The sequence below is a fragment of the Apodemus sylvaticus genome, chromosome 1, assembly GCF_947179515.1.
Source record: "Apodemus sylvaticus chromosome 1, mApoSyl1.1, whole genome shotgun sequence".
NCBI classification, from domain to species: Eukaryota; Metazoa; Chordata; class Mammalia; order Rodentia; family Muridae; genus Apodemus; species Apodemus sylvaticus.
Genome location: NC_067472.1, coordinates 43707311 through 43732513, shown reverse-complemented (window position 1 = coordinate 43732513; position 25203 = coordinate 43707311). Strand labels below are relative to the sequence as shown.

The 25203-nt window shown below is 42.5% G+C and overlaps 1 protein-coding gene across 1 annotated transcript in view; it reads left to right on the top strand.

The window, feature by feature from the left end:
* Window positions 1-25203, top strand: part of Trpm6 (transient receptor potential cation channel subfamily M member 6) — a 146029-nt gene that overhangs the window by 74071 nt on the left and 46755 nt on the right. The window contains exons 21-24 of the mRNA XM_052188520.1: window positions 1172-1346; window positions 1554-1668; window positions 4465-4658; window positions 10657-10789. Coding sequence (XP_052044480.1) covers window positions 1172-1346; window positions 1554-1668; window positions 4465-4658; window positions 10657-10789 — 617 coding nt within the window. The remainder of the gene's footprint in view (window positions 1-1171; window positions 1347-1553; window positions 1669-4464; window positions 4659-10656; window positions 10790-25203) is intronic.

Below are 25203 nucleotides of genomic sequence, written 5' to 3'. Positions count from 1 at the left end.
TGCTGAACATTGAACCAGCTTTCGCCACCTGGAATTTTGAAAGTACATAAAGATTTACTGTCTAGAAATGTAGCATCAAGACTCTCTTGGCGTTTGTTTCTAGAATACAAAGAAAGGTAATCTTCTGGAGGGACAGGAATAGTACAGAAAAAAAGAAGAGTTGACTAGAAGGATCTCAAGAAGGATCTTGATGTTACTGTTTTTCCCCTCCCCCCTCCTCCCCCCCACTACTTTCTTCTGCTTTCTCTTTCTCTCCTCCTTCTCCTTCTGGAAGGACTGGGAACTGAACCTAGGACCTCAGGCATGGCAGGCAGGCGCTCCACTGCTGATCCCCAGAGCAGCCCTCAGATTTCTTCTTTCTTACTATGTTTTTCTTAGACCATACATGCATCCCTCAATTTTGAAAAAAATGCCACACTTGTTAGAGGTGTGACAACTAGTATATCTCAATGATTAGGCACAAGTCCCTTCTCCCAGAAGCTAGGCTTGGTGGGTCTTCTAAGTGCTGAGTACAGGATGCAGAATTTCCTCTGTGTGTGGCTTACCCACACTTAGCTCCTTCCTGGGTCTCCTGTGGCAGCAAGAAGAGTGGTAAAGTCCAGTAGGGTTTAACAGCTCAGACAAGGTCCCTGATGCCATCCTTTAGCCCACTGGCTACTTGGATCTTGTAGTCACCACTTAATAAGTGGAGAGAGTGGAGATGTTGGTGACCTCCATGATGAGCAAGTGGATTGAGTAGCTGTATTTTAAAAGATAGGAGGAAACCAGTATAATCAATTCCCAAGACACATGTGACTCTGTGAGGGAATCCTGGGGACAGGTATTGGAATAATTTAAATATAACATGTCCTTTTACACATTTTTCTAATTAAATCTTTGATTTTATTGATCAATATTGGGTACTAATCAGTCAAGAGCAGGTAACATTTGGTTGCTCCCTACAGAAGGAGTCTCGTCTCTATAATTTCTGCACATCAAAGAACTCCACAGATGTCACTGGCAAATACCAAAGCACATACTGTGTAAGAGAAGAAACTGACAGCCAGAGTGAACTCAGCTGTCTTAGATGGAGGCATTTGAGCCACTGACTAGACTAGTCAGGTGTAAGCGTGGTAACGAACTATAGGGCTTGATTTGTGGTAAATTCTGTTGTGCTGTGCTGTTTTTGCAGGCAGCGAACATGTTCTACATTGTGATCATCATGGCCATTGTCCTGCTGAGCTTTGGTGTGGCACGCAAAGCCATCCTCTCACCAAAGGAGCCTCCTTCATGGCGCCTGGCTCGAGATATCGTATTTGAGCCATATTGGATGATGTATGGAGAGGTCTATGCTTCAGAAATAGATGGTACATATGGGGTTTTGCCTTCACGCAGAATCAGAACCCAGATAAAACTGGAGATACCCACAATAAACACAAATCTAGAAAGCAGTCACAAGAACCCTTTCAATGTGTAAAGTTTGTGGTATTCTGTGATGTTAAGGGGTCGAATATTTTCAGAGGGCCCTAGGGCTATGGAATATGTCCTCTGACTCTTAAATTCTTTCTCTGTAGTGTGTTCAAATGGCACTTCTTGCCCTCCGGGTTCTTTCCTGACTCCATTCCTGCAAGCTGTCTACCTCTTTGTGCAATACATCATCATGGTGAACCTGCTGATTGCCTGTTTCAAGTAGGTAACTTTAATGAAATACACTTATTTTATTTACCAAAACAGGGGAGCAGCTATATTGAGTATATTCCCATGCATGTTGGGTATGTGACCCTTTGTCTTTACATGTGTCCCATGTTTTATTGCTATGGCTTTAAAGCAAGGGTATGAAACTATTGGTAGAAAAGAAGTCAAACTCATAGGCAACAAAATAACAGAAGTCATAATCGAAGTGTACACATGAGAGGAGATTTGAGCTCTTACTGCATACTTGGAGTTCTGCAGAATGGGAGGGTTAATGTTGATGACCCACTAAGGGGCTGATGTGTGCTTTCCAAAGTGTCCCTTGTCTGCCCTTATCTGCCCTGCTTTCTTCCTTCCCTGTCATAGTTAGCTTCTTCTTCCCCTCTCCCTGTCTGCCTCAGTGTCTCCATTTTACACTAAAAAGATCCGTAGGCCTAGAGCTTTGACCTTTTCCTTTATCTGTATTTTTCCTGTTCTTGGTCTTATTCTGTATGTCTGGGAAATCCTATTTATACAGTCTGCTTCACTGACACTCCAGCCTTATTGATCCTGTAACCTTCCCAGGGCAAACTTTGAACTCTCCCTTCCCAATATAGACTTGTTCCATTTAGAAAGTCATTTCCAGGCTTTCTAAAATCTATAGGGAAGAGCAGGAGCTTCTCTGGGAAGTCCAACCTACAGTCCTTCCTCTCCCCTCCCCTCCCCTTCCCTTCCCTTCCCTTCCCCTCCCCTCCCCTCCTCTCCTCCCCTCCCCTCCCCTCTCCTCTCCTCCCCTCCCTTCTCCTCTCCTCTCCTCTTCTCCCCTTCCCCTCCCCTCTCCCCTCCCCTCCCTTCCCCTCCTCTTCTCTCCCCTCTCCTCTCTCCTCCTCTCTTCCCCTTCCCTCCTCTCCTCTTCCCTCCCCTCCTCCCCTCCCCTCTCCTCCTCTCTTCCCCTTCCCTCCTCTCCTCTTCCCTCCCCTCCTCCCCTCCCCTCTCCTTCTCTCCTCTCCCTTCCCCTTCTCCCCTCCCCTCTCCTCCCCTCTCCTCCCCTTCCCCTCCTCTCTCCCCTCCCTCCCTTCCCCTCCTCTTTTCGCCTCTCCTCCCCTCCTCCCCTCCCTCCCCTCTCCTTCTCTCCCTTCCCCTCCCCTCCCCGCCTCTCCTCCTCTCCTCTCCTCTCCTCTCCTCCCCTCTCCTTCCCTCTCCCCTTCCCTTCCCTTCCCCTCCTCCCCTCCTCTCCCCTCCTCTCCTCTCCTCTCCTCTCCTCTTCCCTCCTCTCCCTTCTCCTTCCCCCGCATTCCTTCCTGTCTGTCTTTTCCCCTCCCTCCCCTATCACTCAATATAGAGACCAACATTTTGGGGAGCAAACAGGCACGGTGACCCCAAACAGGGGACTCCAGATCTGATTACTTATCTGGAGAGTGGGGTCAGGGATTGAATCTAGAGTTCTGTATGGGACTTGTGGGGAGTGGGGACCCAGAAAAGGGGAAATCATTTGAAATGTAAATAAAACATATATCAATAAAAAAAAAACACAACAAAACCTTGTAATACTTTGTGATGTCGCCACCTACTGGTGGATGGGCTGAAGTCACCTGTGAATTGAAGACAAGCAATTGAGACTAGCCTTGAGAGCTCAGGGAACTGCAGACTAATAACCCCGCCCCCTTGTGGTTTCCCATTCAATGGTGTTGAAACAGAGCCCAAGGATGTGCATGACCTCATGTGCCCTGGTGATGCTGGGCTAGAGTTCAAGAATGTCCCTGTGTACTCGGTGATGTTGACTCTGTGTATTCGGTGATGTTGACTCTGAGCTTTTTCGCACTCTGAGAATCAGGGTTCTAACCCAGCCATGTGTCAGTCATCCTCTTCACAGGGCCCGGGACACGCCTCTCTTTGTCTAATCCTGACCTGGTTCATTCAAGGATAATTGTGTCCCTATCACTGGTCAGGTTTTGCTTGTCAATATTTTCATTGGCTAAATTTTGTCCAAATTCTACTCTGCCATTTTTTTTTTCTTCTGAAGAACCTTACTTTAAAAAAAAACTTAAGTAGTGTTGCATTGGGCCTGCTACCTGTGTTAAATATGTACACAGTTCAGGGCAATATGTTGTTCTGAAGCACTCCACTACCTGTAAATTTTCCATTTGCAGTTCTTTAGTGTCAGTGTTTATTGGCTTCCTTTAAAACTGATGTAATTTAAGAGAAAACCCAGAGTGACTACAAACAGAGGCTATTTTCTCTATAAAGTTAATGTGAATAATTTATCAAGGTCCCTTTGGAAGCTCTGCGTATTGGCTTTCTTAAGGAAGGATTGATTCTTCTCTTTTATGTCTTCTTCTCTCCTATGATTCTGTTGAGCTATTTTAGCTAGAATTACTTCAGCAGTTCCTGCTTTTGGCATGTGAGGGATATCTTCATAAGGTCAACAGCACACAGCAACATCAGACTTGTTTACAGCAAAGGATGAGTTACGTTCTGGAAAAGAACTTCACATATGAGAAGCACAGGTCCCATAGACAGCGCTAAGGACAACAGGGTACTTACTTTCTGTTCTCTGGCTAAAATGTTGCCATTTTTCCTAATCTCTGATTTCAGTGTCTGCATTTTTTTCATTGTCCCAGTGAATATATTTTGTTGTAAAAAGTGGTTACTGTATTTTATTTGATGGAATAAAGAGCCTAAGTGTATAATAGTTATTGGCTAACTGCTGATGATTATCTGTTAACCAGTCAGAAGAGTTGGAAGACAGAGTCTAACTGTCGCATTTCAGGGCACCATATGAAAATGTTCTCTCTCTCTCTCTTCCACCTGCAGCAACATTTACTTAGATATAAAATCCATCTCGAACAAGCTCTGGAAATACAACCGCTATCGCTACGTCATGACCTACCACCAGAAGCCCTGGCTGCCCCCACCCTTCATCCTGCTCAATCACATGTGTCTGCTCCTCCGAGGTCTGTGCTGTCGCCCAGCGCCACAGGACCAGGAAGAGGGTGACGTTGGCCTAAGTAAGTTTCTCTGGAGGAAAAGAAGGAAAGAAGAAAAAGGGCAGACACTGGGAATGAGGAGGGAAGAGAATAATGGGTGGGGCACTGGAGCCTGGTAATTCTAGTGATGTCCCAGTGTGAAGATCCTGAGAGCACACTGGCCGCCCGTCCTCACCTTTGCCTAGGGGAACTGTGATTGTTTTTGCCTCTGTTAAATGCTGCAGGATATTTGAGTACACTGTGAATCCCAAGATTGTGTAATTACCTGAAAATACCTGTTTCTAGTTGTGGTGTGGCTCAGTCCTTAATATATACCTTGAATCTTGAATCTCAAACGATGAAGATAAAGTTAGTTTGTAGAAGGAAGCACTCATGTTGAAAGTGATGGCTGACTGAGTAACAGACAAACTGAGAAAGATTTGACGGAGTGGGATATGCACAACTCTCATGCGAAGAGAGAGGAAAGCTAAGTTGTGTAATAGAGCAGTGGGGGATGGAAGGGAGAGAGAGAGGAGGAGGAGGAGGAGGAGGAGAAGGAGAAGAAAAGGAAGAAGAAAAGAAGAAGAAAAAGAAGAAGAAGAAGAAGAAAAGAAGAAAGGAGGAGGAAGAGAAAGAGGAGGAAGAGGCAGTAGCAGAGGGAGTTTTATCAGGACAGTTGTACAGAGACAGGTTGCAGAAAGAACAAGCTAGACACAGGTGAAGACAGAATGAGCCAGAGAACGAGAAGGAGCCAGAAGATTAGAACAGACTGCCAAAGTTAGTGTGAGGCCAAGCAGAACAAAAAGTCAGAGGCTGAGAGAGAAGCCAGATTGAATCAGTCAGCTTGGAGAGGCATTTGAGCTGAAACAGCTAAGTCGACCAGACCACCCAGAGTTCAGAGGTAGAAAGGGTGAGTTTATTCAGCAACAGGCCTCAGAGGCTGAGAACACTTTAGGCCTAGATAACATTGTAGGAGGCTGGAAGCCTCTAGGACTGGGCTTCTGTTAGCAGACTGAGGTGATAAGCTAGAGACAATTACTTCAGGAGAAGTACGCTGAAAGAGAGAGGCAGGAGAGACAGTGCCTTCACTTGAATGTGTGAAGGTTTTAGACCTTCTAGAAAACCTGGGTTTTCTCTGCTGACCGGGGAACTCTTCTGAATATCTCTTAGGGAGTAGAGTCACCCGACCTGTTCTTATTGCTCTGCTGTGTAGACAGGTGATTTAGAAGGTCTCAGATCTAGGGAAACAGAGAGGCAAGCTTTGCTAGTGCATCAACCAGAATCACAGTCCCGGTTTCTTAACATCCTAGGATCAGACGAAGGTATAGAAAGTATGTTTCTTATTTTAGGAAATTCACTGTGAAGCGCAGATATCTGGAAATGTGCACTCTCAGTTTTTTTTTTTTTTTGAGTCAGAATGCTTACTGTTTTTGTCCCCAGGTATGGCCCTAGGTAGGGCTCTAGAAGAGGTGCATGAATTTGCTGATATCAGATCACATAGGCATTTATAGAAAGCTGACTCTGGGGGTGGCGCTGTAGAGACAAGGGCACTGACTGCTCTCAGAGGACCCGAGTGTGATGCCCAGCACCTATGTGGCAGCTCGTAATCATCTGTAACTCCAGTTTTGAGGGAGCCTCACAGCCTCAGTGGGTACTGCATGTACATGGTCCATGGGCAGACAGGCAGGCAAAAATATCGATACACAACAAAATTAAAAAATCCTCAGGTGTCCATTTATTAAAGACAAAGCTAATTTGCATAACAATGAGATGACTGTGTTCGGTGTGTTCTATAAAGAATTTAATCTGGATTGGATATTTGATATTTAAGGATGCAGACCATCTTCAGTTTTTACAGATATTTTGATTTTGTCAGTGCAAGGAATCTCCACATAAAAACATGGTACCAAAGATCAAAGTATGTGCAGACCTACATAATCCCAAGCCAAAGTTCATTTCATTACCTTTTTTTGAAATTCAAGTCAGCCACTTAGCAGGTTTTAAAAATCACCCAACCCAACATATTTCAAAGAGATATTACTTTAGTATTTTTATTCTGAGGAAAATATTACGATTCTTTGCATTTTTTGTGAACGAACCCCTCTTCCCTCTTCCTTGTTCCCTTTCCCTTCTTCCTCCACCTCCTGTCTTTTGTTTTCATCCCCTGCCCTCTGTCTTTCTTGGGCGAATAAATCTGTGTGCTGTGAACTTGGCGTTGTGGTGTCCTGAGCTGATACTTTTGCTTTCACATCTGTGATCTACTGGAGTGCCTGACTCAAAGCTTTTGCACCAAGGCAAGTTAACCTACAATTCTTTTTGTTTGTTTGTTTGTTTCTTTGTTTTAGGACATTTTGTGGTGCTCTTTCTTTCTTTTATATTGAATATCTTTTTATTCCAAATGCTAAAACCTTCCCAGTTTCCCCCTCCCCGAAATCCCCAAGCCCCTCCTCCCACTCCCTGCCTCCGAGTATATGCCCCTCCACCTGACCCACTCCCACCTCCCCCACCCCTCAATTTCCCTTTGTTGGGGCATCTATTGAGCCTTCACCTGACCAAGGACCGCTGATGTCCTACAAGGCATTCCTCTGCCACACTTTTGGCTGGAACCATGTGTACCCCTTGGTTGATGGTTTAGTCCCTGGGAGTCCTGGGGAGTCTGGGTGGCCGACATCGTTGTTCTTCCCATGGGGCTGTAAACCCCTTCAGCTCCTACAGTCTGCCCTCCAGTTCCTCCATTGGGGACCCCACACTCAGTCCAATGGTTGGTTGCTAGCATCTGCCTCTGTATGTGTAAAGCTCTGGAGGACTCCTCCGGAGACAACCATGGCATGCTCCTTTTGGTATACACTTCTTGTCGTCCATAGTAGTGTCGGGGTTTGGTGACTGTTTATAGGATGAATCCCCAGGTAGTGCAGTCTCTGGGTGGCCTTTACTTCAGTCTCTGCTCCACACTTTGTCTCCTTTATTGCTCCTGTGAGTATTTTGTTCCCTTTCTCAAAGGAACCAAAGCACCCCCACTTCAGTCCTCCTTATTCTTGAGCTTCCTGTGGTCTGTGAATTGTAACTTGTTTATTTTGATCTTTTGGGCCAACATCCACTTCACCCATAGTTCTAAAACATTCTCCAGGCTTCTTTCCATCCCTTTAAAGATAGAGTTGACAACAGATGGTGCAGCAGTGCCACCGCGTGGATAGTTTTAGGAACTGCATACTCCAAGCTGCACCTGTTGCTAGCTCCTTATGGGAGTTACTTTCCCTGCTTGTGACTGTTGTACATCCTGGCCCTGAAACACTTCATGCTTATAGGACATCAAAGATGGGGACCGTGGGAGATTATCAGTTTTTCCTAATGTCTAAAAGGTTCTTCCATGCCATAAAATTCACGAAAATATTGTGTATTTTAGTTGTGACAAATTTTTATTACATTATTTTATAAACACACGTTCAATTTAAAACTAATTTCCCATTGCTCATTTAATTGGAAAACAATGAAACCATTGAATTAGTAAGTTATGGAGTAATAATTAATTTTTCTCTTGACTTATGTGAAGACACTTATGAAAGAATTTTCCAAGTTTGTCCCCTTAGCAACATCACACCCTCTTGATATTTCCTATATTAGAAACACACTTAAATGTGATTTCTGGTTCCACTCGCTGAGAACCAGGGCAGTGTATAAAAATGAATGTTGAGGTTTGATGAAGACCTGCACTGGCCTTGGCACCACGGGGAGAGGTGTCCTTTAAAGAGTTAGGTACTTCAGCGAAGGGTGCATGACTGGCCATTGGCTGGCAGTTCTCAGAAAGAGGACTTAGCCCGTCCACGCCAGCCTGATGAGGCAAGACTTCCTCACACTGGCTGCAAGGGCATCAGCATACTCTGCTCTCTATAAACTCAATTTTCAGCTGTAGATTACTTATTGCTCTTTTAATAGCTAAAGCAGTCAACAGGGAAAAAGACAAGGATGTTCTTTCTCCAGCTGTATATGAATATAGCGAAGTTTGGTTAACACAGGGAAACATCGCACACTATTAAAATATTGAAAAGAAGGCTTCTTCCTGTTCACTATAGTCACCACTCTTTTAAAGAAGGAAGAAGAAAGAATTATTACATTCTAGCATTCTTACATGTTTGCATTACTGCTTTTCTAGGAGCGTAGTGTGACATATTGTGCTGTCTGTCACATAAGCTACCACTTACTGTTAGTAGCACTGGGAGAAAAGCCATTTATATTCCTGACACTGCTATTGCAAAATACATGAGACTAGGTACTTAATAAAAGAGACTTACAATTGACCCTTGAATAAGCAAGTCTTAATTCTAAGTACATTTATAGGAGAATTTTGCTTTTGAAGATTCACAATAATTTATAAACAAAGCTGTAAGACCATCCTTGGCATTGTAATACACACCTGTGATCCCACATGGAGAGGTGGAGGAAAGGGTATCAGTGGGTTTGAGGCCAGTGTGAGCTACATAGTGAGATAGGTTCATTTCAATAAAACAAATTTAAAACAGAAAAAGAGTGAAGGAAACAAGATGTCTCAACTACCAATTATCTAGCCTAGAAATTTGAGCAAAATTAAGAAAAAAGGTGCTAGGTCGATAGTCTATAATGTATTTTCTGTGCAAGCATGAGGACCTGAGTTTTAGTCTCAGAACCCACATACAGTAACTTCATTTTAATTCTGGCCCTGGAGAGGCAGAGCAAGGCAGATGCCTTGGCCTCTTGCCATTCAGCACAGACTAATTAGCAATGTTCCCTGTTCTCACACACCTGGACTTCAGAAACACCACCAGAAGATCAACCTCTGTCCTGTGCCTACATGTGCACACATGTGCCCTCCTATATGTTCAACTCCCCTGTGAATACACAGACACACAAATCCACACAGAAAAAGTTAGATATGCTTATGACAACATAAAATGCAATCTATACAAGATTCTTCTATAAATATATTTAGAGTTAAGACTTACTTGTGCCAAGGTCAATTGTAAGCCTCTTATATTAAGTACCTAGCCTCATGTATTTAGTGATCGCATAGCCAAGAATTTATTTCATCACTTAGAACCATAAAATTCACCAGAATCATGGACACAGAACAGAATAGTACTGCTTCCAGGCAAGAAAAATGGAAGGAAATACAAAGCCATAGTATTAAACTGCAAGCGCACTGTATAGAGTGCAGCAGTACTGGGACACTTCCTAGCCTCCTTCTGTGGGTGCATCTAGGAGCAGCTCATTGGATTCAGGTGCTCTGGGATGCTCATCACCATCTGCCTCCCCAGTGCTGGGAGTAGAAGAGTGCACCATCATGTGGGTCCTGGAAATCAAGGTCCAGTCTCCATGCTTGCATGGCTAATGACTTGCAGACTAAACCGTAACTCCAGCTCTATCTTTTTTCCAATTAAAAAAAGTTAAAAAGTGATTTCTCACAATTTCATCATATATAAGACATGCAAAGACATCTTGATCCCCTATGTTATTGCTACAGGGTCTGGCCAACATAGGTTTTTGGAAAACTATATTTAATATACAGATTTTTTTTTAAGTGAATGCATCGGTGCCTGTGGCTCTGTCATTCCAGGTTCTACTGGATTTTGAGGCTGGAGTTACAAGACTGTAGTCTCCCTCTGGTCAGCCTCTGGTGATGGCCTTCTAGTTACATAGTAACATGGTGGATGAATTCCTGTAGTGTAGGGAAGTGGGTAGGGACATGGGAAGAAGGAAGAAGGAGGAGGAGAGGAGGAGAAGGAGGAGGAGGAGGAGGAGGAGGAGGAGGAGGAGGAGGAGGAGAGAGGGAGAGAGAGAGAGAGAGAGAGAGAGAGAGAGAGAGAGAGAGAGAGAGAGAGAGAGAGAGAGAGCAGTAGCTAAGCTTGATGTGGCCAGTCCACATCAACCACCCCAAGGTCCCACCATTTAACCCTCACCTCAGCTTCATCTCATAAACTACTGGGGACACAGACCACATCGGTAAAAAACCCACTCTGTATCAGCCCTCCAAGAATGGCTTTCATATGTGCCATGCTTATTTCCACAGAACTCTACCTCACTAAGGATGACTTGAAAAAGCTTCACGATTTTGAAGAGCAATGTGTGGAAAAATATTTCCATGAGAAGGCGGAAGGTCTGAATTGTAGTTTTGAGGAACAAATCCGAGCGACATCAGAAAGGTAAACAATATCTCTTTAATCCCCAAACTGCTACTAGATCAGATTTGTCCTAAAATGTGTAAAGCAATAGATAGGCCCACTTTCAAACCTCATAGTTTTGAGTTCTGCCCAATTTGCAGCATGTGTTGAAGTGTGATTTATGTAATCAGTATCTATTTACTGGATGTCACTATATTATAGACAGTCATTGCATTCCAAGGGATAAGTGGGTCTAGGCATCAAGAATTCCTGTCTGATGAACTTACATTTCAGTGCTTGCACGTGGAAAGGTTAAGGGAAATGAAGGAGTAGAAAAGACAAGATATTCAAGTAAGCTGACAGAGGAAACATATACATTAATGTTGGTCAGTAAAAACAAACAAACAAAAAAGCTATGAAGAACTGTGTGTAGTGGTGCACACCTTTAATCCGAGCACTTGCAGAGGCAGAGGCAGAGGCAGAGGCAGAGGCAGAGGCAGAGGCAGAGGCAGAGGCGGAGAGGCAGGGGCAGGGGCAGGGGCAGGGGCAGGGGCAGGGGCAGGGGCAGAGGCAGAGGCAGAGGCAGAGGCAGAGACAGAGACAGAGGCAGAGGCAGAGGCAGATCTCTTTGGGATCCAGCCTGGTCTACAAAGCGAGTGCTAGGACAGCCAAGAGGCCACATGGTGGAGTGATGTTCTCAGAGAATGACACCCACAGTCACTTGCAGGTTGTGTGCTAGTTCAGGAGCAGCTGGAGATCCAGCACAGGAAAGGCGGCAGCTGACTGAGAGGGTAGACTTCTCTAGCAGGCTCTGGTTGACATTTGCTGGTGGTGGGGATAGAGACAACATCACTGTTGTGGAGAGAGAACAGGAGAGCTTGAGTCAGCAGCAGTAGACCACTTAGGTAAGCAGGCTGACTGTGAAGGGAATAAAGATGGGGTATGGGAACACAAAGAGCTGTCATTGTTGTGTATAGAGATGACAACATAAATTTGTGTGGTCCTGGAAATGATCTGCCTAGCTTTTACCACAAGAAGCCAGGATAGACTATGGGCAGTGGACACGCTGGTGAGGGTAGAGCCATTAGCACACAGGACTTGAGGTAAAGCTTTTGCTGAGGGTGCTTGCGGTTCTTGAACTGTCTGAAAGGGGGCAGTGTAGGAAAGCCATTCAGAGGTTTGAGGGAAGAGGACAGATGGGTTAGAGAAAGGGGATCTATTAGGAATCCTAGTGTGTGGGTCAATGTAATAATTTCACATTCACGGCATTGTGTTACAGTGTAGATGTGTGCACACGGTCTTATGGACTTTTAAAAACAGAACTGTTCTTGTAAGAACAATTGCAAGAAGCAAATCGACAAAAGTTAAATATATCTCTTTACTTTTGAATATACATGAAACTGACTATAGGATGTTTAATTATATGTGTTTTTTTCTGATGCCTGAAAAATCAGATAGATAGATGTGATTTCTTAAACATAACTTCATTTAAAATAGACTTACAATAGGAACTTTCTTATAGTAGACATGTCATATTTATGCAATTCTATATTTTTCTATTGATAATATATTTCTGTCAATGTGTGTTTAGGTAGCTGGTGGAACTTCAGATCAAATTTAATATTGAGAAAATGATGAATATCTAATGATGATTCTAGACCCATAAAATTGGAATTTATCTCAACAATATCTTTAGACCATTGCCATATCTACCTTCTCTCTCGTATATATTCTGTTTCTTGGCTGCTGTGCTTAGGCAGCAGTGTGGGCCTTCTGGGCTCTGTGTGATGTGCATGCCCCTCTTGGGAGCTGGCAGAACCACAGCATATCTCTACTCCTATTCCGTTATCTATATTCTCTTGGGAAATGTTATTGAACTGCTTTGAACCTTGGTTTTTCTTTTTTTCTTTTTTATTTACGGCATAGATGTGAACGCAACTCAATCTTTTAAAGTTGTATGAATCAATACACATAATAGAGCCAAGGGTAGCAAGATCAATGAAACCAAGTTGGACACATAGGTCCCAGATATTAGGAGTAAAATTTCGTTTGAAACACTGTATTTGTTACTTCTCCTTGGAATGACAAAATGCTGAAGAAGGAGAAACTTAAGGCATGAAGGATTTACGTTGGCTTACAGTTTGAAGGTCTTATCCATCACAGAAGGGAGAACATGGCAAGAGGAGAGGGGAGCTAATCACGTGGAATTCAGTCAGGAATTAAGGTGGTGGTAACACACTGCTGCTGTTCGACTTGGTTTCTCCTTTTGAGTTCAGTCTGGAACCTTCACCCATGGATGGTGCTGACAACATTCATATTGGACTTTCTTCTGTAGTTAAAACTCCTTGGAAACATTCTCATAGGGAAACCAAGAGATGTGTTTACAAGGTCACTCAAAACCCTGTCAAATGGATGATGACTGAGCATTGATCTTCATAAGTACAAATTCCCTTTCAGACCTGGAAGGAGATCTAAGGAAGGAGTCTATGCACTCCATGCTATGGGTAGGCTTATCAGCTAAGTAGATATAAGTGTGACTTTAAGGGGTCAGTTGGAGACCAGCGATGCCAGGTGAGGGAAGGTGTATCCCTGGCTGTGTCAGTGGACTGGAACAAGAAGACAATTCATGAAGTATGGTAGGGATTGGATGGAGCTGAAGGGAAGGATGGAACCCAGGTTGCTTCTCAGATATACACACGGGGGAAGCCATCAAGGAAAAGCAGTGCTACCAGGAGACCGTGTCCAAGGTGTGGAGAAAGCTACTGGGCTCATATTTGTGGACCATGGGATTCATGTGACACAGTTAGACACATATGTCCATGAAGCATGGAACAAATGAGTCTGAAATCCTGGGGCAACTTAGAACTGGAGCAGGAGATGCCTTCTAATCAAGAGGGTCTGTGGGAGTCAGCTGCCAACTCCAGGAGGGAAGTAGTAGGGAGGAAGCTAGTGCTGGCCTTTTGTGGCACCAGTGTCTGTAAAATGTTGGGAAAGGAGTGACGTATAGAGAAGACTGGAGAGGCAAGGCCCTTCTGGGGTGTGCATGTGAGGTTCCAGAGAGCGTAGTGATCAGAAGCCAGGGAGGTACTGAGCGAGAACCCAGCTGTCAGTAAGCCGGGATCATAGCCAGCACTTCAGTGTGATGGTCCCTAGACCTTCAGTTCTCTTGCTCTCATGTATCATCTTTCTCTTGGGCCTGAGAACCCGAGAGCCAGAGACTTAGAAATAAGTGCTTCAGGGGAGATGCTCATAATATGTTCAGTCCCATGACCTTCGTGTGACTTCATTTCTCTTAGACCTGAGGGGAATATTGCTGTTAAACTTCTGAAAAATATGGATATTCTAAGGGGTTTTGAACTTGGCTCTGAATTTCTAATAACATTTCTTCCAGTTATAATATGTTTTGTGACTAGAATGATTTGATATTGTCATTGTTGTTGAGGCCTTTTGGGGGGTGGAGCTTAAAAATGAGGGGTGCTGGGGAGGTAACTGAGCAATGATTTTTAAGAGGTAATATAAGGAGATCGTAGAAGCCATTCTGTGTGCTTGCCTCCAAGGAAGGCATTATTTACCTTCTAGAATGAAATGACTTTGGGGTGTGGACAGAGGGCAAGAGCTAACTAAAGCCTGTGAAGGACTGAGCAGGAACATCTGTCCTCTGAGCACTGCTTGCCAGATGTCCTTTCTCTCAGGTCTGTGCAGTAAGATGCCTGTGGTAACCTTTCTGTTTCCGGACATTGGCTGTACTGCATTTGGGAAATACCACAGTTTCTTTGATTTGCAGAAACTGAGCAGGACGTGTACCACGATCCCACTGTGTGGCTTTAACTTTCGCAAATTCACATCTGGCTGAGGCTTCATTGAACGGCATCTGTGAGCAGCGCTAGGGGCTTGTCCTTCCTGTAGGATTCCGCAGGCAGACTTGCTTTGATCCCAGATGAGTGGCTGAGGGGTCTGGCTGGCTGCAGTGGTGGATCGGATGTAGACCACCTGTCTTGATGCTCAGCCGCATGGCATTGGATACGTGAACTGACCCTTTTCCTGTGAGGGGACTAGTACTCACGCCTTCCTCACAGAGCTGCCATCTGGTGAGAGAAAACAGGGGCAGTACATCCATCCTGAAATGCTTTGCTCCATGGACGGGTCTGTCGGGCTGATTATAATTATGTTTCTTATTATCTAATTTTTAAGAATCTTGGCTAATGGCCCACAGGTAAAACAGTCAACGAGAGGCCTGTCTTCCCTCCACTCAGCCCTCGCACAGAGGAAACTGTAATAGGAAGAATTTGTTTTATGTGTCAGAATGACTGAAAAGCTACATTGAATTAATGCAGCCAGTGGTCTAGGAATATAATTAAAATATGCTTCACAGGACACCGCGTTTTTGAAAATGAGTTTCTGTAAAAAGCAAGAGGGCCCATTTTCAGACGGCCAGGTTATTTGTCTAACAGGTTTCTATTGTGGCGGGCCACCTGTTGCTGTGAATAGTGGCTGGATTCTATTGTATCCATTCGATGTGTCTGCAGCTAATGGAACTTAATGAGTCTCCATTACCGCTGCTCGGACCGTACTGTTTTTGAATTAGATGAAACAGGGCCCTGGATGGAGACGTCCCAATTAGGCGCATCTGGGAGGAAATATACATACACTTTGTCCTCTTTCCCTCATCGTCCTTGCCAGTTCGAGCTTGCCAGGTTTCAGAAGGTTAGTAAGCATGTTTTAAGCCACTGGTGAGTTATAGAAGTTGGATTTTATACACAATTAGCCAGAAAGGGTTCTGCTCGTATGGAATACAATGGAAATGAAAAACAGCCCCTGCTTTATTTGTTAAGTTTCTATCTGCAACTGTCTCAGAAAGCCGCGTGGGAGGACGGGTGCATCCCATGCTTTAGGTGTGCTCCAGAGGCAAGAAATTGAGCATTGTGGTGGGGAGGTCCTGCTAAAACTGAGTGCTGGTCTCCCAGTTGAGGGATCCTCTGTCTCCCATTCACTAGTAAGAATGGGACTATTTTTCATGACTGTAGATGACCATATTAGCTATAAGATCCCTACTTAGATATCCTTCCTTGCTGTTTCTTTTTTTTTTAGTGTAATCTCATGATTCATTTTATGTGCATAAACGCTTTGCCCTCATGTCTGTGTGTACTGCTCATGTGTGCCTGGTGTCCGTGGAGGACAGAAGAGGGCAACGGATCACCTGGAACCAGCGGTACAGAGAGTTCTGAGCTGCCTTGTGGGTGCTGGGAACTGAACCTGGGTGAGCTGCAAGAGCAGCTAGTGATCTTTAACTGTTGCTCTATCTCTCCCATTGCAGAAATATCATTTAAAAAAGTGTTCATTGTGTGTGTGTGTGTGTGTGTGTGTGTGTGTGTGTATGCGTGCACATGCAAAGGCCAAAAGCAGATGTCAGGTTCCCTGGAACTGGAGTTTCATATTCCTTGTGGGTGCTGAGACTCGCCCTGTAGTTCTATCTGGAAGAACAGCCGGTTCTCTTAAGCACTGAGCTGTCTCTCCAGCTTCCCCCAGAGTATTACTTACTAAATATTTTAGTTTTTATTTCTTTACTTAGAAAGTCACATACCAAATTTTAAACCATATAAATCAGAACATAAGACATTCACAGCCTTGTCCCTATCAGCAGAAATAGCCAAAGACAATAACTACAAACAACCTAATTATTACTATATTTATATTACACAAAATCAAAATAAACACTTTTTTAAAAAAATATTTCTACAACTGGAGAGACAGAGCAACAGGAAATACAGTATACTATATTGTATACTATATAAATCTATCTCCTCTTGGAAGGAATATCTGTCCAGTGAAACTGCAACTTCCTCATATGTTGTAAATAGTTTTTAAAATGTTATAATATAGAGGAAGTCATTGTCATCTCACTTTCATCGCTTATTATCTAATGAGCTTCTCTATTTTATCATTTTCACTTACCTTTTATATTTTGTATTTGGGGAATTATCTCCTTATGTCATTTGCAATTTTCTTGTATGCAGCAGAATGATGGATCCTGGTTTTGCATCCCTTTTGCTAGCCTGTGTCTTTTTTATTGGGGAATTAAGTCCATTGAAGTTGAGAGATATTAATAACCAGTGATTGTCATTTCCTGTTACCTTGTGTGTGTGTGTGTGTTAGAGAGAGAGAGAGAGAGAGAGAGAGAGAGAGAGAGAGAGAGAGAGAGAGAGAGAGATTGTGTGTGAGAGAGATTGTGTTGTGTGTGGTTTATTTATTTTTGCTCATATGTAATAACTTATTTCCTGTGTTTTCTAGATGTAGTTATCCTTCTTGGGTTGGAGTTTTCCTTCTGATATTTTCTGTAGGGCTGGATTTGTAGATAGATATTGTTTGAATTTGGATTTGTCTTAAAATTTCTTGTTTCTCTCTCTGTGGTGATTGAGAGTTTGCTGGGTATAGTACTCTAGGTTGGTACCTGCTTTGTTTGTTTGTTTGTTTTGTTTTGTTTTGCCTTTTGAGTTTGCAGGATATCTGTCTAGGCCTTTCTAGATTTTAGTGTCTCTGTTGAAAAGTCATGTAATTCTGATAGGTCTGCCTTTGTATGTTTCTTGGCCTTTTCCCTTACAACTTTTATTATTCTTTCTTCCGGAAATTTTGTGTTTTGATTATTATGTGCTGGGAAGATTTTCTTCTCTGGTGCAGTCTACTTGGTATTCTATAAGCTTCTTATATATTTATAGACATCTCTTTAGGTTGGGAAAATTTTCTACTATAATTTTGTTGAGACTGTTTACTAGACCTTGGAGCTGGAAATCTTCTCCTTCTCTTCCTGTTATTCTTAGGTTGGGTCTTTTCATTGTATCCCAGATTTCCTGGATGTTTTGTGTCAGGAAGGTTTTAGTTTTAACATTTAATTTGACTGATCCTTTAAAGATTTAAAAAGCTTTGTGGTTTATTAAGGGATATAAATATTAGAATGCTAATTTCCCAGGTTTTATTGATAGAAGTATTTATTGGGGATTTACAGTTTCAGAGGGAAAGGTCACATTCATCATGGCAGGGAGCATGGCAGCAGGCAGTCAGGTATTGCTTTAGGTATTTGCATCCTTATCCAAAGTTGGAGACAGACGTAGGCATAGGCATAGGTGTAGGTGTAGATGTAGGCTTAGGCATAGGCATAAAGAGAGGAGAGAGGAGAGAGGAGAGAGGAGAGAGAGGAGAGAGAGGAGAGAGAGGAGAGAGAGGAGAGAGAGGAGAGAGAGGAGAGAGAGGAGAGAGAGGAGAGAGAGGAGAGAGAGGAGAGAGAGGAGAGAGAGGAGAGAGAGGAGAGAGAGGAGAGAGAGGAGAGAGAGGAGAGGAGAGGAGAGGAGAGGAGAGGAGAGGAGAGAGAGAGAGAGAGAGAGAGAGAGAGAGAGAGAGAGAGAGAGAACACAAACTGAAAATGACTTTTGAAATCTCCAAGACCACACCTCCTAATCTTTCCCAAACAATTCCAACTAGGGACCAAGTGTTAAAATATGTGGACCTGTGAGCACCATTTTTAATTCAACCACCACACTGTGCTCCTGTACTCTTTGGCCCCCATAGGCTTGTAGCAATGTTATAATACAAAATGCATGGAGTGCATCTTCCAAAGTCTTTAAAGTCTTTGACAGTCTCAACACAATTTAAAGGTCCAAAGTTTTTTCTAAGACTCAAGGCACTCTCTTAACTGTAAAGTCAAAAAACAAATTTTACACTTCCAACATAACATTGACACAGAAGATACATTACCACCCCAAAGGGAGAAAAGGGGGGCGCATAGCGAGGAAATACTGGACCAAAGCAACATCAAAATCCAGTGGGACAAACTCCTAATCCTGTAATTCCATATCTGGATGGCCCTTGTCTTCCACCTTTGCTGACTACACCATTCTTTTCCCTCTTGGGCTCGATCTATTCCCTGGCTACAGCTCTTCTTGTTGGATATCCCATAGCTGTGGTGCCTCCAGTTCCTAGGGGTCCTCCAACACAATCCAAGCTTAACTTGCCTAGTTTGTTGCAGTGACCTCTCTGGACCTTCAGGCAGGGATTCTTCTGTACATGTCTGGCTACAACCTCTTTGCTCATGTATTCTCCATGGCTCTAAAGCCAGGAGGACCATGTGATCTATGCTGACAAGATCTGTTGCCTGCTGGGAATGTAGCCCGTCTCCAGCCTTGCATAAGCTTTGATTTGCTGATGCTTTCCTTTGCTGAACAAACTTTCCTCTACACATTGAAAGCTTAGCTTCATGCGGTTTGCCTCGAGGACACCCCTCTCCTCACTCCTTCCCCTGCCAGGTCTCCCATCTCTCAATGCAACCCGTGGCTCCAATTTTGAATTTCTCAGTGTTCTGTTTCTCCTCAAAAAGTACATTTTGTGTTTAAATTTTGCCTCAATTTCTCTTTTTCATTGTAGAGCTTCATAAAAGAGGACTACTAATAACCACATGGCAGAGTAAATTATTAGACTGTCTTGAAATCTCTGCCAAAGAAATTAATAAACAACTCTTCAATTTAGTTTCTGGCAGATTTTTAGGACAAGGACAAAAAGTGGCCACATTCTTTGCCAAAACATCCCCCAAATGACCACTAGATTAAGTTGCTAATACTGTTACCATCTGAATCTTGGGCTGGGCCTCCAGATGTGAGCTCTACATTGCTCTTAGCATGACAGCCTTCCAAGTTCCTGCTAGGATGATATCTTAAGCCCTGCTTATAGCTTTCAACTGCTTTTCTAGTCCAAAACCCCAAAGTTTTCTATATTCTCCTAAAACTCAACATGCTCAGGCCTGTCACAGCAACATTCAGTTCCCTGGTACCAACTTCCATCTTAGTTACCTTTGTATATTTGTTATAAGACATAATGAATAAAATAACTTACAGAAGAATTTACTGTGAACCTAAAGTTTCAGTGGGTGAGTTTGTGACTGTCATGGTAGGGAATGTGGTAGCAGGCACATAGACATGGTGCTGGCCAGGATGATGCATACTCGGGATTCCCAGAGTCTGGCACTGAATTACATACATTAGTCAGAGGCTTACAAAGGCAAACCACACAAGGCTACATACTTCTCCCATTCATACAATCAAGGGCAAGCTACATCTTGCTGTACTCCCGGCCTACACACCTCCAACCTGCATATGATTAAGCATATTCTGTGCAGTTGGGGCAACCAAGCTTGTTTATAGAAGTAAATCCATGTGGCTTGCTATCTTACATGAACAACAGCCCTTAACATTCCAAGAGGTCATCTGTCCTTGGACAAGTGCAGCTTAGATGTTAGAAGCATATTTGTTTTATAGATCTCTTAAGCATAGTAATTTACACTCAAAACTTAACCTTATTTCTCTTAGTCCCCACTTGAACTATATCCTAGGTCAAGTCCTTGTCTATGTGGTGGGTATCTGATCATATTGGGATCTAAACCATCACCTCAATGGCATCTAGATAAGGTATTAATCATGCAAGGGCCAACAGTAATTAGTAGAAATGGAAGGGCCAAAGGCCCTGTGATGGATGACATCAGAATTACTAAGAAGTTTCTGAAAGTGAGGATGGAAACTAGTTATTTATATTATCTTGGGTTTTTTTTTTTGCAATATTTTCTTTAGTATAACCAGATTATCTTTAATAATAATTTTTTTCAGAATCCTTTTTTTAAAGTTGTACAATAATTTCTCTGTTCTGCATAGAACAGATTGAGTACCCTATCACACTGTAGAACTGTCACCTAATGATAGCTACTTGTTGATAGAACTGGGTCTACTTAGTTTTAACAGGTTCTTTTTTTGATAAAGAACTTGGAAGCCAGCATGAGTCGTGGTTTGCCAACAGGTACCATAGGTTGCCATTTTATCCCCTTTGCAAGGGAGTTTCCTTTGGATCTACTAGTCTAGCCTTTTGACAAGGTTAAGGGGCAATGTACTCTCTTCTACAACTACTTACTACTTTAATTAGGACATCATTGTCAGGACCCTGGGATGCTAGTTAACGGACAGGAAGGGGATTCAGGCAATGGGCATTTATGAAAAACATATGACCCAGATGAAGAGACAGGGAGCAGTCACATTGGCTGGATTGGGTCACATCAGATTTTAGCAAGTTCAGAGCTTTCTGACTACCTGGGAATGGCGTGGTATAGGTCACTTTTGGAACAGTTTGTAGTCTGTAGCTGATTCCCAGAAAGTGTATGTCAGCTAAGGGGAAATCTGCTGGGACAGATATAGACTAGGGATAAAAGTTAAAGTTAAGAAACTTAAAATAAACAAGTAAGTAAAGAAAGAAAGAAAGAAAGAAAGAAAGAAAGAAAGAAAGAAAGAAAGAAAGAAAGGTTTTAGATATATTAGCATTATCATTGTTGGTAATCTGTACTGAAATCTACAATGTAGAAAAAGCAGCTAACAGATGTCTTAGAAACAGCTGGAGTAGATTCACACCTTCAAGCCAGAGCAAAAGCTATGCACACTTTTGATTCCAGCACTCAGGACACAGAGGCAGGTGGATCTCTGTGAGTTTGAGGTCTTCCAAGGAATTCCAGGTGAACCAGAGATACACAAGAAATCCTGCCTTAAAAAAACAAAACCAACCAACCAACCAACTAACCAACCAACCAACCAACAAAAATCATGTTCTTAGTCCTTTATAATTTGCATTTATACATCTTAAAACCCTACTGTGGACTCTCACTTTCTTAGGCTCTAATCCATTTTATTTCCATTTGACCAGTTACCATGAGGCAGGATCAGTTGGTTACTGACAGCAGTCATTGCAAAGCAGATTTTATTTTTAATTAAAAGAATGTAAAATGTTACATCTGATACCTGATTATCCTTTAATATGAAGCCTGTTAGCAAGGCACATCTATCTGACTTTCTCAGCAGGAGACCTAGTAGCAATAGAAAAAGCAAGGGTTGATTTTTAATGAGATGGACTAACCAAGGTAGCCGTGGCTTTGGTGAAGAATCTGGGTGCCTACTGCTGCCAAACTAACAAAGCTACTGTTAACCATTAATGCCATCAGAGATCTGAGAAGGATAAATTAGCAGAAAGTGTAAACCAAATGGCCTCCATAGTGATTAACAGAGACTTACTAGGTACCTGGATGATTACCCCAGTAGGCTTCTGTGGTCTCAGTGACTTCATTGTGAGGCAGAAGTCAAAGGTTTTCAGCTGTTACAGAGGACATCATTGACTCTTCAGCCACTGCACAGGACAGCATAGGTCTGATGACAGACCTAGAAGGTCCCAGAGATTTTCCTGTGGATGAGGAACTTTAGAAAACTGGCCTACCTATACTTAGGGAGAATAGTTCAGTCAACCCAACAGCATCTGGAGTTTGGGCAGGGCCCTGTTAGCAGGTGAGGCATGAGGCAGTTTCTCCCAGTGGTTAGCATCATCACAGCCAGGACTGTGCCCCATTATCTGTCTTCTTTGGAGATTTCAGTGTTGCTTTTGGGAGCTGAAATTTTTATCTACCACAGAAAGCTTTTATCCCATTGAACATTTAAAGAGGTGTATTAAGCATATCTCTATGGAGCATGTGTCTTTATTGCATGCCGGGGAATCCTTTGGGTATATGCCCAGGAGAGGTATAGCAGGGTCCTCTGGAAGTCTCATGTCCAGTTTTCTGAGGAACCTCCAGACTGATTTCCACAGTGGTTGTACCATCTTACAGCCTAGCCAGCAGTGGAGGAGACACATGCTCCATTATGTTCATAGCAGCCTTCTTATTCCAGAAGCTGGAAAGAACCCAGATGCCCCTCAAAGGAGGAATGGATACAGAAAATGTGGTATCCACAATATCAAAGGTATATCAAAGGAGGAATGGATACAGAAAATGTGGAATACTACTCAGCAATTAGAAACAATGAATTCACAAAATTTTTAGGCAAATGGTTTGATCTAGAAAATATCATCCTAAGTGAGGTAACCCAATCACAAAAGAATACACATGGAATGCAATCTCTGATAAGTGGATATTAATTAGCCCAGAAGCTCTGAATACCCAAGGCACAAATTGCATAACAAATGATTCCCATGAAGAAGTATGGAGAGGGTCCTGATCCTGGAAAGGATTGATCTAGCATGGGAAGGGAATATAAAGACGGAGAAAAAGGAGGGAGGTGATTGGAGAAGGGATGGAGAGAAGAAGGTTTATGGGACATATGGGGGGGGGATCCAGGAAAGGGGAAATCATTTGGAATGTAAACAAAGAATATAGAAAATAAAAATATTAAAAAAAGCATATCTCTAAAAAGTTTTAAGAGCCATTTATTAAGTATTACTGATCTCAAACTAAATTTATGTTTGTTGTTGTTATTTGCTTTAGGCTTAACCTTGAAAACACATAAGATGCAAAATAACCTTATTCCTGTAATTAATTACATTAGTACTCAGAATGACAATTACAATTCCGAACACATTAAAGAATTTGATCATCTATAAGGTTATGAGACTTTCCACTCTCATGGATCATTGACCGATTCAGTCCATGTGGACAGTGGGAGCAGAGATGTTGAACAGGGGGTTCAGAAGCCCTCTAGTATATATAGTGGATAATCACAACAGGACTGGTTGTCAGGAGGCAGGTAAACTTTACTTAGGGTGATTAAAGCTTATAAAGTTTTGGGAGACTGAGGGTAGGAACATCCAGAATGGGCAAAGGTCATTGGCTGGGGCCTTAGGGAACCTAAAATGCCTTATTAGCACGGCAAAGAAGTTTAGGAATCTCAGGTGTGAGCTGAACAGGTTTTATTAGGAGAAAGGATATTGATCCTTTAGTCTAATTTCAGATATGTAACCTTCTTCAGGTAGAGGTGTGTGTGGGACTTAGCATTCTCGAGACAAGGTCAGAGAAGGAGAAGCCCCACTAATGAAGGAAATCTTCCACACTGCGCCAAGTCTAGTGGCTACCGGTCATGGTGGACTTTGACCTTAATTAGCAGTTTTCCCACATAAGGTGACTGTTAACTTGTTTGTCCTAATCGTTTTTCACAGTTTACGATAAGTTAGTGGCTTTAGTAAGATTAGGACTTGCAGTTTTATACCCGTTTGATTTAGCTTTAAAAAAAAAAACAATTTTAAAATTCCTTTAGTATCAGAATAAAACTTTAAATCATAAACACCATCTATAGGGAGACTGGCAACTTTACTTTCCTGGACCTTGCATAATATACCAGTACAGAATATCACAGTTTGCTACATAGCTAAAGCTTAACAAAGTTAGCAAAGACAAGGAGACATACATTCTTAAATCAGTGTCTGTTAGCCTGGATAGTCCTTGGTGAGGAGAAACATTCTATAGGCCTTGCCAGACTGCTGAGGTCATTTCCTTGTTGTATCATAAGATAGGACTATCACAGTGTCTGGTGTTTAGTTATGGCCCTAACTATTTTGCCTTTTATTTGTTATTTTTAAAGATTAAATATTAATAATGTCATCATAATGTACCATATTTATTAACTTAAAATGTCCAATAGCCTTAAATATTTTAAAAGACCCAGTTTTTTAATTTAATGTTTTTAACTTCAAATTTTATTTTCAAAAAGTTTAAAACCTCAGTCCCTCAATTTTGATACAATAACAAAAAATAACATAAATACCTTTTTTATTTTTTACTTTAAGAAGGAGGAAATGGGGCATAACAACAATCTGGGCCAGGCCAAACCAAACTCCAACAGTGCAAACAATTCAATGTCAATATCCGGGGCGCACTGGCAAACCTCCAGGCTTCACGAGCTCTGCTCTTGGCCACAGCTGGCTCCACGTCACTGAAGCTGTGGTTCTGGAAGTCATCTCATGGCACTGGCACCTCCCAAACTGCCGGGGTCCCTCTCCTGGGCTCGCTTTAGAAACCCCAGCCCTGACACACAGTACCAAGTCTCAACTGTTCTCCATGACCCCTTCATGTCTTTAAAACCAATACTGCTGAGGCTACTCTTAGATTACAAAGTCTATTTGTTAGCATGAGGTGAATTCTTGTATATAAGTGCATGGAGGTGGGGCTTTAATACATATTAAACCAACATTGTTTTTAGATTTTATTTTTCATAAACCTTGTTTTTATGACTTTGTTTCCAGGACAAAAATTACCGTACAAAAATCCATTTTAATCCAAAATATTTTGGGGGAACTGTTGTTACCTTCTTGGTTGATTTATATCATGTGGCCACCTTCAATCAAGATGGTGGTTAGGTCACATGGCATCTACTCTCTCTAACCCTAGGAAAGATAGTAGCAGGTCATGTCACTGCCTCCATCCCTGTGGGGACAGCAGCTAAGACGGCAGCAAGCCATAATTGCTTAAATCTTAAAATGGTGTCATATCACATGGTTCTTTTAAGAACACACACACACACACACACACACACACACACTCACACACACTATATATATAAATACATACATACATATATACATACAAACATATATATACATATACACACATACATACACACCCA